Genomic DNA, 22,115 nt, shown 5'->3' with positions numbered 1-22,115 from the left:
GGGGGAGGCGGGTGCCAGGGCTACACCTGGTGGTGCTCCCAGGAGCCATATGGTGCTGCGATCTAACTCAAGGCTGGGCGTGCAATTGTATTTGGCATGCTGGGCCTGTGTTTCTTCCCTCTGCGCTATCTCCCTGGCTCAAGAAGTCACAGTATTTAAGTTGAGATAGGAAGGAGCGTCTGGAAAGCACGTTTAAGAAAGAGAGAGTGACGTGGGCTGAGGCCAGGAGGTGGCCTGACTCAGGGAGGCCTGGAGTAAGGCTGGCAAGGGAGAGGGTGGTGGGAAGCAGAAGGCAGAGGCGGCTGTGATGAAATTTCCACAGGATCCTCTGGGGGAATAGCAGTGGTTGTTTTTGTTTAGGTACTGGGGATTGAACCCAGAGTCTTTCTTTTCTTTCTTTTTTTTTTTTTTTTGGTGCGAGGGCTCTTTGGGTCACATCCGGCCATACTCAGGGGTTACTCCTGGCTCTTCACTCAGAAATTACTCCTGGCAGTGCTCGGGGCAATCATATGGGACGCTAGGGATGGAACCCAGGAGGGCTGCATGCAAGGCAAACACCTTACCTGTTGTAGTATTGCTCCATCCTGAATCCAGAGTCTTATTTATACATGCAAAACATGCCCTCTACGACTGAGCCGCATCCCTAGCTACTAAATGTAATTATTTAGTAGACATTTTATAGCACTTATTATATGCCAATATTGCCATCAGCTCTTTACAATGAATTCATCTCATCCTCACAAATTTGTGTTTTCAAAAGGTCACAGTCCCGCCGTGCCATGTGCCATGATTAGAGACCAGGGATGGATGAGTGTGTCCAGTAAGCTCTTGGTAAATGTTTTTGTTTGTTTTTCATTTAGATGGTGAACTGGCTCACAATGGCCAGGAAGGGGCTGGAGAGATGGCTGAAAGAGCGTGGGGGCATGCTCTGCGTGGGAAGGGGTTGGGGAGTAACCCCCAGCACTGCCAGAATGGAGGTTACTGGAGGTCACTGCATCCCGAACCTCCAGTGGCCAGAAAGGATGCCTGGGTCCATGCAGCTAGGTTTCCCTGACTACTTGTTCATTTTAAGACTGACCTTCAGCAGCATGTAAATCAGATTTCTCTTCTGTCACAGTTCTGAGAGGAAAGGGTAAGAGGCAGCACACTGGGACTTGTGAAGCTCTTTTTGCAAGCTGGAGATATTGGGGAACTGTCCTTTATACCCTGATCTTCAGCTCCTCTCTCTGTCCTGCACAAAAGGCACTTGGGCAGGGGACTGGAGAAACAGTGATGGTGGTGGTGGCAGCGGTGGGAATGCTGTGTGCAGGGAGTTTGTTTTGCATATGGCCAAGCTAAGTTCGATCCTAGGCACCACATATGGCCCTGTGTGTCCCACCATCCGTGATCCTTGAGCACTGAGTCAGGAGCCCTGAGAACCACTGGGTGGCATCCCAAAAACAAAGACAAAATTAACTACATCATCAGTGCTTGGCTGTCATTGTAAGGGCTTTGACAATGGTTTTGCTTTGCTTTTTTTTTTTTTCCTTCCTTCCTTCCTTCCTTCCCCTGAATTCCCAGGGGAAATCTTGAAAAGAAGTAAGCAATGTATAGCTCCAGTAGGGGGTATTGTTGCAAAGCCTGTCAATCATCTGCTAGGCTCAGGGAGGGACTGTGCAGACTGACGCCTGAACAGGGAGGCTGGATGTCCGGCCCACAGATTCCTCCTGCCCGTTTCAAATAAAGGAAGCCGGACTGGGCATGTCCGTGCTTGGAGATCTGAGAAATTCTGATGCTGTGAGCTCAGAAGGGCACACCAGGGTAGGATTCACTGCCCCGGAAGCACACGGGCTCTGGGTGAGGTGTGAGTAAGACTGGGTGGAAAATGTCTGGTGTCTCCAAACATTTTTGCAAGCATGTGACTACGTGCTTACCACACAATGGGATTGCGTTGCTATTGTTACAGCCAGGATTCACTGAGTCTGAGGGAGCACTTCCACAGTTCTCTCAGGGGCATACGGCCTCACGGTGCATATGGAATCCTCTCCCTCCCACCCAGCCCCCAAACAGGGCCCACCTTAGGGAAGGTCAACTCTGGGGAATAGAGCCCTAGTGTAAATCACACCAAGACGTGGTTTAACCAAGGGGAGATGAGAACAACCCTTGTTTGCAAAATGTAAATCCACAGTTCAGTAGTCAAGATAAATATCTAGATGTAATTTTGTTTGTCTGTTTCTTGTCACACTCAGCAATGATCAGGGGTTACTCCAGGCTCTGCATTTAGGTATCACTCCTCATGGTGCTCACGGGATCATATGGGATGCCGAGGATTGAACTAGGGTCAGCCGCATGCAGGGCAAGTGTCCTACCTGCTATACCATCGCTCTGTCCTCTTGGTCAAGGTTTTTGACTGTTGGGCTTTTCCTTTCTTCCCCTCCCCCGAGACTTTTTTTTTTAATTTATTTTTTGGCTTTTTGGCTCTGCACTCAGGAATCACTCCTGGCGCTCCTCGGGGGAGCATATGGGATGCTGGGAATCGAACCTGGGTAAGCCGCATGCAAGGCAAATGCCCTACCCGCTATTCTATCACTCCAACCCCCTCGACTATTTTTTAAAATTTAATTTTATTATTTTTTTTAGCTTTTTGGGTCACACCTGGTGATACACCAGGGTTACTCCTGGCTGTGCACTCAGGAATTACTCCTGGCAGTGCTCAGGGGACCATATGGGATGCTGGGATTCGAACCAGGGTCGGTCTCGTGCAAGGCAAACACCCTACCCGCTGTGCTATTTCTCCAGCCCCTCGACTATTTTTTTGAATAACAGGAATTACTTCTGGTGTTGCTCAGGCCAAGTGGTGCCAGAAATCAAATTTGGGGCCTTGTATATGCCAGATATGTGCTAATACTTGAGCTTTGTTCCAGTTGCATACCTTTTCTCCATTTTCCCACCTGTCTCCAAATTTGGAAAGATATATATATATATATATTTTGCTTTTTGGGTCACACCTGGCGATGCACAGGGGTTATTCCTGGCTCTACACTCAGGAATTACCCCTGGCGGTGCTCAGGGGACCATATGGGATGCTGGGAATCGAACCCGGGTTGGCCACGTGCAAGGCAAATGCCCTACCCGCTGTGCTATCTCTCTAGCCCCTTGGAAAGATATTTTAATAAGTGCACATGGGATGCACATTTTCCATTATGTCCCAGGCTTCAGCATGGCTCAGAAGGTGCTGGTGAAACTTAAAAAAGGAAGTAGAGTCTAGATAAGGGATTCCATTCAAACTTAGGCAAATGGCTTCACCTCTCTACCTCTCTCTTTTCCCACCTATGCAATGGGAATAACCATAACCACCTTTCAGCATGAGTGTGATATTGGAAATTGCCACAGGCCATCCTAGAGACTCAAAGTCAGCAGAGGACTCCTTCCCTCCCTCTCCCTCGCCCTTTCCCTCTCCACCCCCCCACCCTCCTCTCAGCTGCAGGTGGCAACAGTCAAGCAGCTGACAGTCACACAGATGGGGCAAGTCTGGGTTTTGTTCCCTGGGTTTGTTCTTGCTGTCTGTCTAGTTCTGGAGACAGCAGACAGCAGAGATAACTCAGACTCAACTGACAAACAGCAGCTACGCCTCTCTTTTTGATTAATGGTTTTGATCATTCTAACTTAAAAAGCAAAATAAAACAAAACAAAAGAAACCTTCTGCTAAAGCAACTTCCTCCAATATTCTTTCCAGAATTTACAATCTGTCTGGTGGGAGTGATAGTGCAGCAAGTAGGGCGCTTGCCTTGCATGTGGCTCATCCAGGGTTCATCCTCAGCATCCCATATGGTCTATGGTCCCCTGAGCCCAGCAGGAGTAATTCCTTAGTGCAGAGGAAGGAGTCACCCCTGAGCATTGCCAGATATGGCCCCAAAACAAAATGAACTTACCACTGAAAGTCCTCTAGGTAAATGGTTCATTACAGCAACACTAAATAGATATGTAGACATATCCACAATTATAGAATATGCCTGTGCATATACTTACATGTATACGCACCATCGGATCGACCAGAATAAAAGGTCAGTATTGTGCTGGTCTGTTTCAGTTGTTCTAGAACACACTTTGATAGACTCGAGGGAGGTGTTTAAAAACAGAAATGCATCTCTCCTAATTCCACAGAAGGAAGTCCAAGGTCAAGGCACTGGCTCATTTGGTGAGAGCTTGCGTCCTGCTTCTCCTGTGGGGATGGGGTGGCTCTCTGCTGCCCCTTCATGTCGGAACACAGACCCTATCAGCTCAGGGCTCCACTCACCCTTAGTTCCTTCCATCTCCAAACATGGCTCCATTGCAAGTTTGAACTCCAACATAGAAATCTGGGAAGGAGGGAGAGGGGATGTCCACTCAGTTCAGAGCAAGCACTCGTGATTTCTAACATACAGGGCCTTAGGTGTATAAACAAACAGAGCTATGAACGGATAGTCACATGTGTCCACATTCTTTAGCTGTGTCTGCTCAGAGGGCCTAGAAACAACATGACTCCAACGGAAGAAAGCACCCATGGCACCTAGATATTGATTTATTTCTTTCTCTTCTCCCTCGCCACCCTCCACCTCACTCTTTTTTATGTCTAGGCTTGGGAAGCTGAGCGCCAGCATTTGGACTCCTGAGGCCAAGAGGGATGCTTCTTCATGTCTAACTTGGTGTCCGGGAAGGCTTTGTTCAAGTCCTCCAAGGTCATCTGATCCAATGGGATGCTGTTCATCTTCTCCAGCTCCTCCTGGTACTCCCCCTTCCTGGCCTAGGCGAGCACCGGAAACACAGCACAGCTTTTCACAGCATCTACCTGCACTGTAAATTTATCTTCTGGCACGGGAACTTTCAGGGCATTAAACTCCCCAGAGTTGTCCACCAGGCCAGCCTTTGCCACACTGACCTTGTCATAAGCCCCGTCGATGGCAGGGTGGTTTCTCAGGAAGAGGGTCACATTCCAGCATTTCAGGGAGTTACTTTGTAGTATCGGAAGATGATCTCCCCAGAATCTATGCAGTCAATGGTTTTCCAAGCAAATTTCCACCCAGCTATCTTGAGATTCTACACAGACCCTGGCAGCCTCTAGGTATTAATTTCTCAGTGCCTGTGATCCACAGAGGAATCACAGCTCTTTGGGGAAATAGCTGATTCCACTACTGGGGTTGACAAGCTCAAGATGATCTTAGAACAGCTAGGTGTGCTGGAAAGTCAGGAAGTATATAAAGAATAACAGAGCGGGGGACAGAGTGATAGTACAGCGGGTAGGGTGCTTGCCTTGCACATAGCTGCCCCACGTTCAATCCCAGCATCCCATATGGTCCTCTGAGCACTGCCAGGAGTAATTCCTGAGTGCACAGCCAGGAGTAACCCTGGTGTATCACCAGGTGTGACCCAAAAAGCTAAAAAAATAATAAAATTAAATTTTAAAAAATTTAAACATCCGTGTGCAAGGTAAGCTCCCTACCCACTGTACTATCGCTCTGGCCTACAGTTTAATCTTTAGCTAACAATCTATTCATGGAAACTAAAACTAATAAAAGGTTAATATTGAGTGCAGAGGCTGAGAATCTCCTCATTTTGGAAAGAAGGTGAGGCTTCACTGGGAAAAGGGTAACTGTATTTCTTTGGTTGGGAATATGGAATGTTTTGTGCTTCCTGCCGTCTAAATGTATGATATAGAGCAGTGTAGATGGAAGGAGAGTCCACTTCTACACTGTTACTTCTGTGCTGAGGGGAGTCCTACACATATTTCTCCTCCAGCTTGTACAATACTCAATTTTACTTCTTTGCTGAGGGGAGTCCTGCACATATTTCTCCTTCTCCAGCTTGTACAATACTCAATTTTGCCAGCAGAGGGAGCACTTGGTCATTAGAGAGGGACAGTAGGAGAAAGGGGTTCCCTGGTTCTAGGGTGTGCCTAACCAGGCTTGCAAGGTTTTCACGGGAGAAAACTGAGGGCTTCTCCATTGAAGATTCCTGCAGCCACGTCCTGCAAAGGGAATTCCTGCATCATGCTTCCTGCCTTGTGGTGTACTGCCAGCATGGGCTCCTGAAGTGTGGACTCCTATAGCGTGGTCTACCGTAGTGTGACCTCCTGCCGCGTGGACTCCTATAGTGTGGACTCCTGAGCGTGGACTCCTTCAGTGTGGGTTCCTAGAGTGTGGTCTTTTGTAGTGTGGCCTCCTGTAGTGTGGTCTCCTGCAGCATGGACTCCTGTAGTGTGGTCTCCTGTAGTGTGGGCTCCTGTAGTGTGGACTCCTGCAGTGTGGTCTCCTCTAGTGTGGTCTCCTGTAGTGTGGACTCCTGTAGTGTGGACTCCTATAGTGTGAACTCCTGTAGCGTGGACTCCTGTAGTGTGGACTCCTGTAGTGTGGTCTCCTGTACTGTGAACTCCTGTAGTGTGGACTCCTGCAGTGTGGTCTCCTCTAGTGTGGTCTCCTGTAGTGTGGACTCCTGCAGTGTGGTCTCCTGTAGTGTTGTCTCCTGTGGTGTGGACTCTTGTAGCATGGACTCCTGTAGTGTGGACTCCTCAGTGTGGTCTCCTATAGTGTGGTCTCCTGTAGTGTGGACTCCTGTGGTGTAGACTCCTGTAGCGTGGACTCCTGCAGTGTGGTCTCCTGTGGTGTGGACTCCTGTAGCTTGGACTCCTGTAGTGTGGTCTCCTGTGGTGTGGACTCCTGTAGTGTAGACTCCTGCAGTATAGGCTCCTATAGTGTGGGGAATCCTCTGTAGTGTGGTCTACTGCAACATGGACTCCTCAGTGTGGTCTCCTGCTGGCTGTGGGCCCTCGGTACATGGCTGCAGCAATGCACAGCAGCTAGCGCCTTCCGTTGGCCTGCCCTTTGGTAGCTTTAGCAAACGTTTGGCGATGCCGTAGCATCCCATGAATGTCCTCCCTAGACCCCAGATGGCACATTTCACAACTGTAGCCCCTCAGAGATCTTTTTAACTTCTCACTAGCCAATTTAACTTCTCACTAGCCAATCCCTCAGTGTCCGGAGCCCCTATAATAAAGATCAAACTTGTAATACTCCTCTTCAAAATGTTGCATGCTCTCTGTTTTCTCATGAGATAGCTGAGACTGCGAGACTGGCCACTCCAGATGAAGAAGGGTGCAGCAGCCATGTGAGAATAGGTCTCTGCCTTTCAGTCCAGAGACACCGGGAACTCAGTGATGGGGGCAGGGGAGGTGAAAACAATACTGACGATAAAGCTAATATGTATTGAGCTCTAAGAATTTTACATCTTACTGTAATTTTGTTTTGGGGCCACCCCTAGCTGTACTCAGGAATTGCTCCTGGTGTTTAGGGGACCATATGGGGTGCTGGGGGGTTAAACCCTGGTGGACTGCGTGCAGGGCAAGCACCCACCTGCTTTACTCGTGTTCCGGCCCCTTTCTAATTAATTCTTATAGGAGTCTTGTAAACTAATGCTGTGACCATTCGTCTCATAGATACCAGTGAAGAACCAGGGCTTAAAACACCTGCAGCGGGCTGGAGAGATAGCAGGAGGTGAGTCCTCAGTTCCCCATGGGTGCTCGGGCTGTGCTCATTCAGCCATGGAATGGCCCCAAGACTCCCAGGCGAGACTCTGTTGGCTGCCAGACACTCTGACTTTCTTGTCCAGCATGTTGCATCTGCCTTTGTTGAGTCTGTGTGGAGTGTGAGGTCAGGGTTAACACGTGATGATGTTGATTCAGTGCGAACTGAGCATGCGTGTGCAAGACCTGTCCTGTAGCCTGGAGACGCAGAATGGAATCCGGCTCTGAGAAAGAACTGGTCAAGGCTTCTGGGGCTTGTTTGTCGTTCTCAATGTTCCTTAATCACAGAGATCTGGATTTTGCCTTCATCCCCTTCTTTGCCTTGAACACCCTCCAGGGACTAAGATTTACCCTCCGTCAACCTCCACGTCAGCCTGCGGTGATGGCACAGATGCTAGCTGGCAGGTGACCCCCAGGAACTCTGGAATTGGAGTCCGAAAATGTGCTCCCCTTAGTGCAGCAAGCAGCATCAGGACCACAGCTACTTCTGTCCCCTTGACCCAGGTTTCAAAGGAGCAACAGTTGAAGTGGCCATTACCTATGCTGTTAGGAGGTCCCGTCATAGCTGAAGAGTCATGAACTTGGGACAACCCACCACTGTCCTCTCTTTCTACCACCCCTTCTTTGGAGGGGATGGGGTGGTAGCCTCTCATCTCTCCAAGTGCCTGGCAGTGAACATCTGGCTGGGAAAGGGTGGCCACAGCCCACATTCCCAGCTGACCCGGTGATAACATCCCATCCAGCCTTGGGAATGTCCATCACCCACCACTGCTGTCAAATCCTCTTTGCCCTAAAATGCACTGTGCCCTGAAGCTTTCCCGCCTGCCCCATGCATCCCCTTTCCTTTACTTTTGGATTGTTCTCCTCATAGGACCCACCTTCACCCTTCCTTTGTGTCCCCCATAGCCCCTCCCCACCTGCAGAGTGCCCGTCTCTAGTAGGTGCTGGCACCAAATTTTAGAATTGGGGCAATCAATATCTTGGTGCATGGTTATGCGTTTTTTCCTAAAAAAAAAAATCTGGACTGGCTCCTTGGAATGTCTTCATGATTCCAGAATCTAAAAATACCTCCCCAAATCCTTGGAGGGATGTTTTCCTTTTAAGGAGCAGGACTGGGCTCCCAGAGCCAAAGGTTTGTGGCCACCAGGTGGCGCCCCACCCTGGACTCTCCCGACGCCTTTTTTGGACTCTGGAAGGATTTTCTCCCAGAGAACGCCGTTGTTTGCTTAGGTCCCTGACTCAGAGATAGTTTGTGTCATCTGTCATCAGCCCAGAGCTCAGATTCAGCCCAGCCTCACTTAAAATGGGCACCCTGAGGGCACTGAAGATGTCCCTCAGGGCCATTACGGAACGCTGGGCCCTCCCTTGGGACCAGAGGAGCAAGGGCTGGTAGGAGGTAAACTGGGGACAAATCACATAACATCTCTGGATCCAGTAAGAGCATCTGAAAATACAACGGGGACTGGAGAGATGGTCCCGGGTGAAGGCACTTGCCTTGCATCCCACTGACATCATTTTGAATTCCCTGAACACTGCCAAGACTTAATTCTAAGCACAGAGCCAGGAGTACCCCCCGAGCACAGCCTAGTATGCACCCCCGTCACTAGGCCCTGCCCCTGCCCCCCTATCCTGGCACAGCTTTGTTTCAGGCCACACCTGGCAGTCTTAGGGTCTACTCCAGGCTCTGGGCTCAGGGGACCATATGGTGTCAGGGATCAGATCTGGGCCATCCCTAACGCAAAGCTTGTGCTCAGCCTGTTGAGCTGCCTTCCCGGCCTGATAAAGGTGACTTGAATGATGCTCTGGATTCAGCCAGATTCAGGGTCCTGCTTAAACCACCACTCAGCAGTCTTTTCAATGCGCAAAGGCTGCATATATATTGTGTATCCCTAGCCCTAAACAGTACCTGACACCTTGTAGGTACTCAATATCCACATCCTGGATCCGAGGACTTTGTGAGGAGGAAGAGACTCCGGGAAGCCAAGTGCTCACATCTGTGCCCATATTCCCAGCACCATGCAGTGACTTGGACCTGGGTCGAGGGTGTCCAGGGCTGTACCCTGGGCCCTCATGCCGGATACCTTCCGCAGATATGAATGTGATGCACCAGCCTTTGTTCATCTAACCAGTGTTTATGGCTTTCTCGGGCACCTGCAGGCAGGGCTAAGGGATGCGAAGAGGCATTAGCTCTCTGAGAAACCAGTTTCTTTTCCTGGGGGAGCCTGAAGCTACCCGAACACTGAGTCTGGGGGCCACAACCTGGTCACTGCACTAGCGGATGAGGGACTAGGATCAACAGGTGTTGGGCACAGGCGTGGTCGTCTGGGTATGAGGTGACCTCTCATTGCCACTGCGGCTTCACAGCCACCTAGCCAGGCAGCCATCCAGCCCTCAGACATGTCCTGAATGTCCTGTGTACCACGCACAAGCGAGATGGGGAAGAAGCAAGCGCTGATGGCTCCGAGGGAACAGCTCAGACCTGCAGAGGCAGAAATCAGTAGCTCGGGGCTGGCTCTTCAAGCCCTGTTCTCTCTTGCACGCGGATCTCGCTGCTTGCCTCTAGTCTCTCTGCTGGCTTCTTTCCACTCCGGAGAAGCCTGTGTGCTCTCTTGAACACATTTCCTCTCTTTCTCTCCTCACATCTTTCTCAGCAAGTTTTGTTCAATAACAACAACCTTGCTTAACTAAAACAAACAAACAAACAAACAAACAAATCAGGAGCTGGAGCAACAGTACAGAGAGTAGGGGCGCTTGCCTCACATACACCCAGCCAGGTTTGATCCCCAGCACCACACACAGCCCCCTGACTCCAGGGTGTGGTTCCCCCAAAACAAACAAAGAAATCAAGAGCTTGGGAGTCTGGGTCCATTTATTTATTTATTTGCTTTTTGGGTCACACCCGGTGATGCACAGAGGTTACTCCTGGCTCTGCACTCAGGAATCACCCCTGGCGGTGCTCAGGGGACCATATGGGATGCTGGGACTTGAACCTGAGTTGGCCCCGTGCAAGGCAAACACCCTACCTGCTGTGCTATTGCTCCAGCCCTGGCTGGGTCCATTTAAATGGGAGTTTAAGTTTGCCAGGCAAGTGGGACTTGGAATGGAAGGAGTTCTGAGTCTGTGTAGGAAACAGAGGTGTCTGGAGTGAGGGGCAGAGCTGGCATATTTAATTGGGGGTTTTGATCTAGAGAAGAAGTGAGAAAGCAGAAAAAGTGGAAGTTCTTTGGGAATATGCCCCAGAGAAGAGAGCCCTGTGTTCTGTGTGTGCTTGTGGGGTGGTCGGTGGGAGTGGGGATGGGGACGGGCGGCTTACATTACACAGGTGTGGCGTTTGGGAAAATGTCCTGTACAAAGGGCTGGGTCTCTCGGGGAGAGAATGAAGACCAGAATCCATGAGGGGCTTCCTGGTCTGAGCTGCGTGTTCCCCCCCGGTGAACTGAGGGAACCAATCGTTTGCCGTGGTTTGGAAGCCTGGGTGATGTTTCTGTAACGCATCCTGGGGCCGGGCAGTGAAGCTCATGGCCTTGACTGTCCTTTAGATCTGGGTTTGTGTCCAGATTTTAAATACCAGCAAGACTGGTATTTAAAAGACTGGGCAGGAAGGGTTGTGGCTAGAAGACGGGGCTCCTAAGCTGCGGATTCGGGTGGGGGGACGGCCCCGCTGGGTCGGGCCGAGAACTCAGTGGGGTTAACCCAGATGCTCGGGACAGGGTGAGTTCCAGGTGCGCACGTCGGGGGCATCTGTCCAGGCGAGCCTGGCTCTCAGCTCAAGCTCAGCGCAGCTCCTCTCCAGCGCCCAGGGTGGACCGGTCGGTCGGCCAGGGGGCCCGAGGGGGCGCCGGGACGCGAAAAGGCGGAGAGCAAGTTACTCAGCTGGAGGCTCGGAAAAAAAGTCCCCAAAACAGCCTTCTTCCCCGGCGCGCTTGGCCGGGAGCCCGGAGGCAGGGCGGGCAGCTGGGGCCAGATGTGGACAAGTTGGCGCCGCGCCCGAGCGCCGAGCGGGCGGCCGGGGCATGCGCGCCCCGCGCCCAGCCCGGGGGGAAGAAAGGAATCCGGGCGCCGCCGGCCAAAGGGGGGCTCCGGGGGGCGGGGGGGGCTGGCGAGCGGCGGCCCCAAGGAGGGGCGGGGGTGGAGAGGCGCGAGGGGAAGGGCGAGGGCGGGCGGGGTGGAGCGAGGGAGCGGCCCGGGAAGGCGGGAGGGGCGGCGGCGGGCAGGAAGGGTGGGGAGCCGGCGGGAGGAAGCGAGGGGCGCCCGGAGGGGAGCGAGCAGAGGCCGGGCTGAGCCGCCCCGCCAGGCGCCGCCATTCCGCTGCTCGGGGCGCCGCCGCCGCCACCGCCGCGCCCGGGGGCCATGGTCCCGCCGCCGCCCCGCCAGCCGCCGCCCCCGGCGCGCTCGGCCCGCGGCGCCGTGAGCCTGCAGCGCGCCTTCCTGCGCGGCCCGCTGGGCGTGCTGCGGCTGCTGCAGCTGCTGGCCGGCGCCGCCTTCTGGGTGACCATCGCCACCAGCAGGTACCAGGGCCCCGTGCACTTCGCGCTCTTCGTGTCCGTGTTCTTCTGGCTGCTCACGCTGGGCCTCTACTTCCTCACGCTGCTGGGCAAGCACGAGCTGGTGCCCGTGCTGGGCTCCCGCTGGCTCGTGGTCAACGTGGCGCACGACCTGCTGGCCGCCGCGCTCTACGGCGCCGCCACGGCGATCATGATCGACCAGACGCACCAGCACAGCTACTGCAACATCAAGGATTACCAGCTGGCCTGCGCCTACCGCGCCTTCCTGGCGGCCGCCGTCTGCGGCGGCCTCTGTCTGGGCCTCTACCTGCTGTCGGCCTTCTACGGATGCTGCCGCCGCTGCCAGGGGGAGCAGGAGGTGGTGTGAGGCCGCCGCGCCGCGGGGCCGGGGAGTCCCCCGCCCCGGCCCTGCCCGCCGCCCCGCGCCCGTGCGCCCCGCGGCCCCTGTGCGCAGACAGTCCCCAGCTGCCGCCGCGTCTCCCCCGACGGCGGCGCCGCCGCCGCCCCGAGTCTGGATCGCCGCCCGGGACGCGCCGTCTCCGGGGACCGGGGCCCGGCCACATGCGAGGAGGAGGGGGGTGGACGCGCGCCCTCGCCGCTGGACCGCCCTGAGGCCAAGCCGAGAACTGTTCCCTTCCCCGCTGAGAGCGAGACGTGGACAGGCGCCGCCGCGCACATCCGGGGGAGGCTCCCAAATTGGAACCAGGCGAACGGCTGCGCCGCTGCCCCGCTCCCTCCCGGTCCTCTCCCTGGCCCCGCCAGCAGCCCCGGGTACCGCGGGGCGCAGGGCAGGAGCGGCGCTTTGACGGCTCCGCGTGGGGCGTGTCCGCAGAGACGCGAGCTGATGGGAGGGCCCCAGGGGCTGTCCCCTCGCACCCTCCTCCTCTCTCCCTCCTCTCCTCTCGCTAAGGTCTGCGGGGAACAGGCCCAGACGCACAGTCGCTGCTGCCTTGGCCTCCCCTCCTAGCCTTGCTCTCACAGGCTTCTGCCCCTCCCCACTTCCCAACATCGTTTTTTTCCTGTTCGTTGGTTTGGTTTTGGTTTGGGAGACACACCCCAGCGGTGCTCAGGGGCTACTCCTGGCTCTGCTCTGGGTACCATATGGGATGCCAGGGGTGGAGCTCTGGTTCACTACCGTGCAAGCAAGCGCCCTACCTGCTATCTTATCCTTCTGGCACCCCAAAACCTTGTTTTTAAAATTTAGGTTTGTTTTGCTGTAGGGATTCCCCATCTCCCGTGAGCCTCGCTTCTGGATGCTCGGGATTGAACCCAGGTTGCACATGCAGGGCAAATGCCCTCCCGCTATACTATAGCTCTGGCTGGGCACACCTCTGCATTTTAATATCCAGAAATTCAGATCCTTGGGAACAATCATAAGATGAAAACGTTCACCCCCACCCCCACCCCCCCACACATCCAATCGGGAGGGAGTGTCAGAGCTCTTGATATTCACAAACAGGTGTTCCCAGGACCTCACCCAGGGGGCCTGCTCTAACGGAGGTTGCAAAGCCCTCCCCCCCCCCACCATCCCGTGTCTGTTAGCAGTGTAACCTTGGGACTCAGATGCCTTCAGCACTCTGAAGGCTCCAAGGGTCCCTGCCTGGGCCGGACTTCGCAGCAGGCCCAGCTCTCACTCATGCCTAAGTGCCTCACCCACTGGCCCTGGTGTGTTGGAGCGTTTGTGAGCCCCACTTCCTCCCCAGGGGGGTTCTCAGCAGAGGAAGGAGAAATGACTCTCTTCCCCCACCCCCGAGAGGCCTGGGAACCCGAGATCCGAACCCTTCTCTATGTCATTGGAGAAATGAAACCAAGGTTAGCCAGACGCCTTCCTGGTCCTACGGAACATGACCTAGTAGAGATCCCAGCCTGGGAGAAGAGAAGAGAACTCTCAGCTGGGTGACGAGCGGGCCCAGCCACCTCAAGGTAAGACTTGGTCGGGACGGGGATGGGCGATGTCATAAGCCTTTGTTTTTATTGAATGTATGTATGTGTGTGTTGGGGAGGGGGTAGTGGTGGCAGAGACCAAATGTAAGGTAAGGGTCTCACACATGCAAGGGAAACACACTGCCATTAGGCTACCTTGGGGGCCCTCTTGTGAAACTGAATAAAAATTAGAGAGCTTGGGGGAGAGAGATAGTACAGCAGGCAGGGCGTTTGTCCTGCACACAGTCCACCCGGGTTCAATCCCCGGCACCCCATATGATCCCCTGAGCCCCACCAGGAGTGATCCCTGAACACAGAGCCAGGAGTAAGCCCTGAGCACTTCTGGGTGGCCCCCAAATTCAAAACAGGAATAACTAAAACACAGACCTGGCTCCCCCCCCACCTCCCACCCCTTTTCTAAAAGGAAAACAGCTTTTAGTTGGAAGCACGTTGGACACTGATGGTCCTGATGACAAGACTGGTGGGAACTTTCTGCCTGTCTCCTGGGTTCTCACAGCCTCCCTGGCTGGAGACGTGCAGCTGAGTGGGCACTGTGCCTGCTGCGACCCCAGCGTCCCTCTCTGGCCCCTCACGGTTCCCGAGCACTGCCCAACCCTGAGCTGGGAACAGCTCCCCGAGCACCACCAGAGGTGCCTTCCCCGCACAAAAAAGAGGCACATGAGGAAGTTCATCCCTCTCTGGATAGGCAGGCAGGATTGGGGTGGCTGGTGTGCATTCTCGGGGCTCTGAGGGCCTGCCTGTCTGGCCGCCCAGGTGAATAGGTCTGGCCTTCTGCAGAGTGCAGTTGTGCCACTCAGGGACCAGGGGCTACCTCTAAGGTTTTACACTGCACATCTTCCCCCCCTTCCCCCACTGCACGTGTGTGCGCGCGCACACACACACACACACACACACACACACACACACGCACACACTATGTCTGACACTGCTCCAGGCACACACGAGTGTTCACGTCATCCTCACAACAATTCTACCTTGGCGGGTTTTGTAGGATCTGCCTACGAAACGGAGTCACAGCTGGGTTCTAAAAGTATGCCCAGGGCTCCAGCCAGTGGGTGGAGGGGCAGGGTTTGAACCCTGCAACCTGGCCTCCTCAGGACCGGCAGTACTGGATGTAGGTAGAAGGGGACTCCAGCTCGGGTCAGAGACTGTTCAAGGGGGTGTTGTAACTCTTCTCTTGTGGTAAAATATGCACAACAGAAGAGCGCCCACGTGAACCGCTTCTGAGGCAACAGCCCGGGGCTTCACGAGCAAGTGCCGCTTCTATGCGAGCATCACCACCCTCCACCTCCAGCAGGTTTTTCTGATGTGCCGAATGGAACTGTCTCCACAGGCACTGTGCCTCTCCCTTCCTCTGCTGGCGCATCCTGGGCGTCTCACGCTGTAGGCAGAGGCATCCTCCCACTGTCTGTGCCAGCCCAGGCCCGGGGCATGGGTGGCTGGCATGGTGGGGAAGGGGGACTGTCTCAGCAGCGTTAACCTTGCTGCTTTTTGTTGCAGGGAGACTCCCGGACCAGCAGGGCAGCCGGGCCCGGGGTCTGCGTCCAGGCCGTCAGAGGACTCTCGTCTCTTCCACGGCATCTGGAAAAAGAGCCGAGGCAGAAGGTCCCCTTGGCCTCACCACCAGAGCAACCCTGGTGCTCCTGGGGGCTGTGACTCGGCCACAATGTTTGGGGTGCCTGGAGCCCAGCAGGAGGGAGCCAGGCTCGCAGACACAGAAGCCGAGCAGGGACCCTATCCCCGAGCTACCTCCCTTGTGCAAGACCACCCCAAGTGCCTTCCTCGGCTCTGTCCTCAGCCCGCACGTGCTCTGTGGCCCTGCGACCTTAGCGGGAGCGGAGGTCTGCTGAGCGTCACGGTACCTAACTGGTCCACGTGGGCCTTATAGCCACATATACTGTATTTGTCCACATATACCCGGTCTGTTCACATGTATCGTATCTGTCCGCAGTGCCTGTGGCATCTCAGCACTCACTGCCTGCTGCCTTCTTGCGTGGCCTCCAGAAGCATCTCCAGATGTGAGGAAGGTTGTGTGTGTGTGTGTGTGTGTGTGTGTGTGTGTGTGTGTGTGTGTGTGTGTGTGTGTGTGGTGACTCCACACCCCTCTCCTCTCCTCTGGGCTCTGTTTGTCTGGGCTGGTGGCCTGGCCCCAACCCTTCGAGGACTTCCTGTGCTGGAGGCGGCCCCACAACCTCCCCTTTGGTCACTGAGACTCAGTCCAGCATGAGACCACACAGGCTGGGACCCCTGGTGGACCCAGGAGAGGATTCCTCCAATGTTTAAAGGCCAAAGGGGAGGGAGGGGAGGCAGGGCAGGGGGAGGGGCCCGACGTGCCTTATACTCAGTAGTGTAGTAACGGTTACTAATATGCCTTTCTGAATAAAGTTTGGCTTGTCTGAGCTTAAGCTGTGTCTCTAGACTGTACTCTGAGAGAAGATTGCCTGTGTGTGCCCTTGAGGGAGTCCCCGCGCTGTCTCTGGCCACCTCTTACGGGCAGAGGGGTGCCCGCGGTCTCCTGCTCGCAACCTGAGGGTGCTGTTCTTGTCCAGCCCCTCCGGGTGCAGAGGGGGAAGCAATGCCCAGGGAGTGGCAGCCCGCCCAGGAGAGTCCCCTGGAGTGACATACCCATCTGGTTTCCCCTTCCCAGCCACAGCCCGGGTGACTAAGGTGGCCAGGAAAGGGCGGAGAATGGAGTGAGCCACTGCAGCTAGCCTGTAACCAGGAACTCCCGCTGACACATCTTAAAATTCCCCCAAACAGCTGCAGGCAGGGAGCTGCTGCTGTACGTGCGCACTCCTAGTGCCCTTCCAACTTCCCAGAAGAGAAAACATACGCACACCCCACGCCCACACACCACACACACATACACACACACACACACACACACACACACACACACACACCACTGCACATCTGTTCTTTTGTCTTGGACAATACCAGTTTGTACTCAGGGGTTACTCCTGGTTTTGCTCTCAGGAATCACTCCTGATGATCTTGGGGTACCATAAGGGATGCTGGGAATTAAACCCAGGTCAGTCCCATGCAAGACAAATGCCCTACCTGCAGCACAACTTTTGGTTTGGTTTGTTTGGGGACCACACCCAGCAGTGCTCAGGACTTAATTCTGGGTCTGCATTCAGGGATCATTCTTGGTGGACTCTGGGGACCATATGGGGTGCCAGGGATCAAACCTGGATAGACTCTTAACAGACAAATGCCCTACCCGCTGTCCTGTCTCTCCAGCCCCTTATACACCTTCTGTTTGAGGTTGGTTGGGGGACTTCAGGTGGGGGAAAACACCACCAGCTGCTGGGCCCCTCCCTTTTGCTTTATTTGCTCAACCCCTCTGTGAGAATTCTACACAAAATACAAAATTGCTGGGCTGGAGTGATAGCACAGCGGGTAGGGCGTCTGCCTTGCGTGTGGCTGACCCGGGTTCGATTCTCAGCATCCCATACCGTCCCTGGAGCACTGCCAGGAGTAATTCCTGAGTGGAGAGCCAGGAATAAACCCTGTGCATCGCTAGGTGTGACCCAAAAAGCAAAAAACAAAACAAACAAAAAAACAACTGCTGTGGAAAATTCTCAACATGCTCTGAGAAGTGGGAGAATTCAGTTTTAATTATGTTGGTGGACCCAGCAGAACTCCTGCTCTAAAGACTGGGTCGTGAACAAAGGCCCGAGCTTTATTTCATAGACTATCACATTATCTAGTGGGGCTTGGGGCAGCTGCAGGCAGCTGCAGGGAGAGTACAGAGGCAAAAAGTCCCAAATATGCTATCTTGCAGAGCAGAGTCGGCCCACCTCGAGAACATGAGCACATTGGAGTACTTTTCCGGATTACCCAGGTTTTAGCACAAGATGGATCATCACAAGAACATCCCGAATGCCCTCCGTGGCTATGTCACGGGCCCCAGACTCATCCTCCTTTGGCAGCTCCCCGCTCTCTGATGTTGGAAATGTGGGCTGGGGTCTATTTCCCTTCCTCATCAAAACCTACTCCTTGTCACGTGAATACTGGTAAGTTCTCCCACGACTTTAGACTTTAGCCTGGTGGAGTATTTTGGAATTGAAAATATGCTCTAGGGGCGCAGAAAGAAAGCAGAAAGGGCTGAGCATGTGCTTTGCATGTGAAAGGAGAAGGTTGGGTCCCTGAAACTGTGCAGACTCTGAGCACCCCCAGAAATGCCCTCTCCCCACTTCCCAACACACATTCTTCAGAGCCTGGGGTGGTTTCTGAGCACAGCTGGGTGTGGCCCCAAGCCCAGCCAAAACAAAGAAAAAAACAAACAGAAAAAAATACGTGCTTCTAGGAGACTGGGGAGATAGGTCCTCTTGCACTGCATAACCTCGAATTACCTTATTCAATCATCTTTACAGTTTAGGCGTGAGGGCCCCCGGTCAATAGGGGAAATAGAACCCCAGAGAGAGGGAGGGGCTTGTCCCTGGCCACACAGCCGGGGAGTGTCTGGGCCCACACGACCGACCGTTTGGCAGTCACTGGTGGGCCTCTGGTCAGGTACTGAAATTTAGGTGGAGTTTGGATCGTAGACTTGGGGACCAGGTGATCTGGAATGACCTCATCTGACCTTTCCTGCTCTCCTCCAGGACAGTGTGAAATAAGACACTGCTCTTTGGGGACACAATGAGCCCTCTGAATCTGGGGAACCTGAGGCTGTGTGTGCTTACTTAGGTCTATTACTTCCCCAGTGTGGGCGGGAGGCAGTGGGGATGGTCCATAAGGAGAAAGGAGAGCCAGTAAATGTACATCTCCAGGGAGTGCTTGGAGCTTGCTGGCATCTGAGAGTGGTCAGGTTGGAGTATTGATACGTTTGCTCTTTTGTTTGATACAGTTTAGTTACTTGTAAAATAAAAAGGCAAGATCTAGGCATGAACATATGATAGCAGGGCCGAGTGGCTTGCCTTACACTCAACTGATCCGGGTTTCTATCCCCGGCACCCCATATGGTTCCCTGAGCCCATCGGGAGTAATTCCTGAGTGCAGAGCCAGGAGTAAGCCCTGACCACCTCCAGAGGTGGCCCCCGGACAAAAACAGAACAGCAATAGATTGCCATTTAAAAAAAGAAGGTACAGAGAGATGGTTCAGGGGTTAAGGGGACTGCCTGGCAGGTAACCAACCCCAGATTGATTCCTGAGCATCACCAGGAGTCATCCATGAGTACAGAGTCAGGAGGAAACCCTGAGTACCCCAAGGTGAGGCTCATACACAAACAAAAAAAGGGGGGGAACTGGAAGCTCAGGTGGTGGAGTGAACAGTCCTAGGGCTGCAGGAAGAGGGAGGGAGGGGCAGACACAGTTGTCCCCTTCCCCCTCCTTCACAGGCAGCCTCTGGGGGCGGAATATGGGCACTAGGGCTGGAAAGAGGCGAGGAGCGCCTGCTGCACTCTGGGCCTGTGGGACAAAGGAGACGTATACTAAGGAGGTGGCCAGAATCCCCAGCGCCCAGCAAGCGGTGTGGGAGTTCCAGCCGATGGGACTCCTCATCTAAAAGCCCTGTTTCATCCCTGCTGGGGCACAGGGGGTAAATCCCTCACCTTTCGGATTCCTTCTGCTGCTGGTTGAATAAACAGAATAACTTCAGACAGATGCACTGAAGAAAAAGACCAAATTCGATACGAAGTAAACGGTTTAGGTACTGGTAGAGAATTTATGTGACTGTCAGTTCTAAAGAAAAGGCACCATCTGGGGGTGGTTAGAGCCAGATGTCAAGCACCTGGGATGTCCAGGAGTGAGGAGGGAGTTTGATGTGAGGAGCAAAGGTTGGCTTCACAGAACAGAAGCTGGCTCTGGATGTTTGACTGGCCTTAAGAGAGGTTCTGCTCATGTGAAGGTTATTTCTGGAGAGATTCCCGCAATCCAGGTGGTCGCCAATGGTAACAGTTTCTGCTGAGTCCAAGGGGCTTTGATTCAGCTTAGTTGTACATTCCACAGTGACAGTTACTGGGAAAAGCCTCTGGACACTTTGAAAGAGCATTTCGGGGAGACGGGTTCATGTTGTGCCAAACTTCATTCCTTTTGCCCTGAGTGGTGTCTGGACTCGGGCATGCACGGAGACCTTGGTGCCTGCAATGAGGTGTGGGCCTTGTTTCACTGTAAATTTCTGTCAGCTCATGTGACTCTGGAGTCTGCAAGGGACTTAGTTTCTCCTTGCTGGCCAGGGGTCCTAAAGGGAGCCTCTGAGGTCCCAGTTATGAAGCATTTCCGGGTCAAGGTTAGGAAGAGGGGAGAAAGGGCACTCTGTGAGTTTTCTTCAATAAGCCAAGAGCATGACAGACACCCCATACAACATCTCTTTATCTTCATAAGCCCACAGAGCACCAAACAGCCCTGTAATTTAACAGAGGGGAAGAACAGAAGGGTAAACTGGTTTCCCTAGGAGACCCGCAGGAGGGACAGAATCAAGGTTCTTATTTAGTGCTGTGGGTTTCCCAGGATGTTTCAGAGAACTTAGCGGCACATAAACTTTGCAGCCCTCCAACACTTCACTAGAAGCCCCCAAGGGTTTTGGCAGAACTCGATCTTGAACTGAGGAAAGACTGTAGGGAGAGTCCAGTGATTACACAGCTGAACTGTGTCCATTTCTTTCTTCTGGATTTACAATGAGGATAGAGAGTTGCCCTCAGCTCCTGGCGCTGAGCTACTAGTTGCCTCCTGATTCCTAAACTGTTCCTCGGTCCATCAGGTGTAAGAAGAATGTGCCCTCCCAGCTTCCCCAGCCCTCTCAACTCTATACCTTGCACCCTAAGTGTGACCACTTCCCTGGCCCTGAACTCACCTTTAATTTAATTTAATTAATTAATTAATTAATTTATTGGTTTTGGGGCCACACCTGGCGATGCCCAGGAGTTACTCCTGGCTCTACACTCAAGAATTACTTCAGGGGCTGGAGCCATAGTACAATGGGTAGGGCATTTGCCTTGCACGAAACTGACCCGGGTTCAATTCCCAGCATATGGTCCTCCGAGCACTGCCAGGAGTAATTCCTGAGTGCATGAGCCAGGAGTAACCCCTGAGCACTGCCGGGTGTGACCCTCCCAAATAAGAGCAAAAAGGAAAAATGACTTCTGGCAGAGCTCGAGGATGGAACCATATGGCATGCCAGGGATTGACCTGGGTCGGCCACGTGCAAGGCGAACTCTCACCTGCTGCGCTATCTCTCCAACCCCATTGTTCATTTTTCTCTTCCATTAATTCTCCCATCTAATTTCTTTTTTTCATTTAGAACTGGAACTTTCTGGGGAAAAGATTCCCAGCTATTCATATCCATGTTCTCTTTGAAAGGTACATCATAGTTGTTTTTGTGCAATGAATGAATTTGCAACATCTAGCTGCTGTATCAAATACACCCCAATACTTTAATGACTTAATGTAATAAACATCTGTTGTCCACATGCACCTTCACTCCTTCCTCACATAACTGTCTACTGTGGACGTTCCAGGCCGGGTGGGAGGATTGCCACTGTGTGGGAGTCCAGGCACCCGGACTTCCCTGTGTGTTCTTATCCTCCTCTTCCTCCTCGCTGCACTGAGCCAGCACTGGGGAGGGTAGAGGGGGAGTAGGTTTCTGACTTCTTAATGACTCAGTCTAGAAGTGACCCTGGTCACGGTCTCTCCCTGTCTTTATTTAAAAAAATTTTAATTTAATTTATTTTATTTTTATTTTAAATTTAATTTTATCTTTATAAAGTTGTTTACAATAATTTACGACATTTAATATTCCAGCACCAATCTCTCCACCATTACACTTTCCCACCACCATATTTTGAATTCCACCCTCCCCAAGCCAGCCCCCAAAAGCAGGACCTAAATTATTTATTTTGTATTGCTTGTTATGAATAATCCACTAAAAAATGATTCAAAAAAGTTTCCTTAGAGGAAAGTGTGTGAAGAGTGTTGTATCTCACCCTGAAGCCATTAAGCCTTTGTATAAGAGATTATTAACATGTTGTCATGTTGTTACAGGTTGAGAATTGTGTGCCTTCTCTCTCTCTCTCTCTCCCTTCTCTCTCTCTACATATATGTACGTATACATATATATACATATGTAAAAAATATATATATATATATTATAAGGAGCAATAGCACAGTGGGTAGGGCGTTTACTTTGCACG

General features: G+C 53.1%; 1 protein-coding gene across 1 annotated transcript; it reads left to right on the top strand.

Annotated features, from left to right (window-relative positions):
- Nucleotides 1–11,744: 11,744 nt before the first annotated feature.
- MARVELD1 (MARVEL domain containing 1) lies at nt 11,745–16,312 on the top strand. The gene is made up of 2 exons (XM_055119006.1): nt 11,745–13,962; nt 15,484–16,312. The coding sequence occupies exon 1, from the start codon at nt 11,885–11,887 to the stop codon at nt 12,404–12,406; it is 522 nt and encodes a 173-aa protein (XP_054974981.1). The 5' UTR covers nt 11,745–11,884; the 3' UTR covers nt 12,407–13,962; nt 15,484–16,312.
- The last annotated feature ends 5,803 nt before the right edge of the window (nt 16,313–22,115 follow it).

Source organism: Sorex araneus, chromosome 11 (genome assembly GCF_027595985.1).
Source record: "Sorex araneus isolate mSorAra2 chromosome 11, mSorAra2.pri, whole genome shotgun sequence".
In the NCBI taxonomy this organism is placed as follows: Eukaryota; Metazoa; Chordata; class Mammalia; order Eulipotyphla; family Soricidae; genus Sorex; species Sorex araneus.
This window is presented reverse-complemented; position numbering and strand designations above follow the sequence as displayed.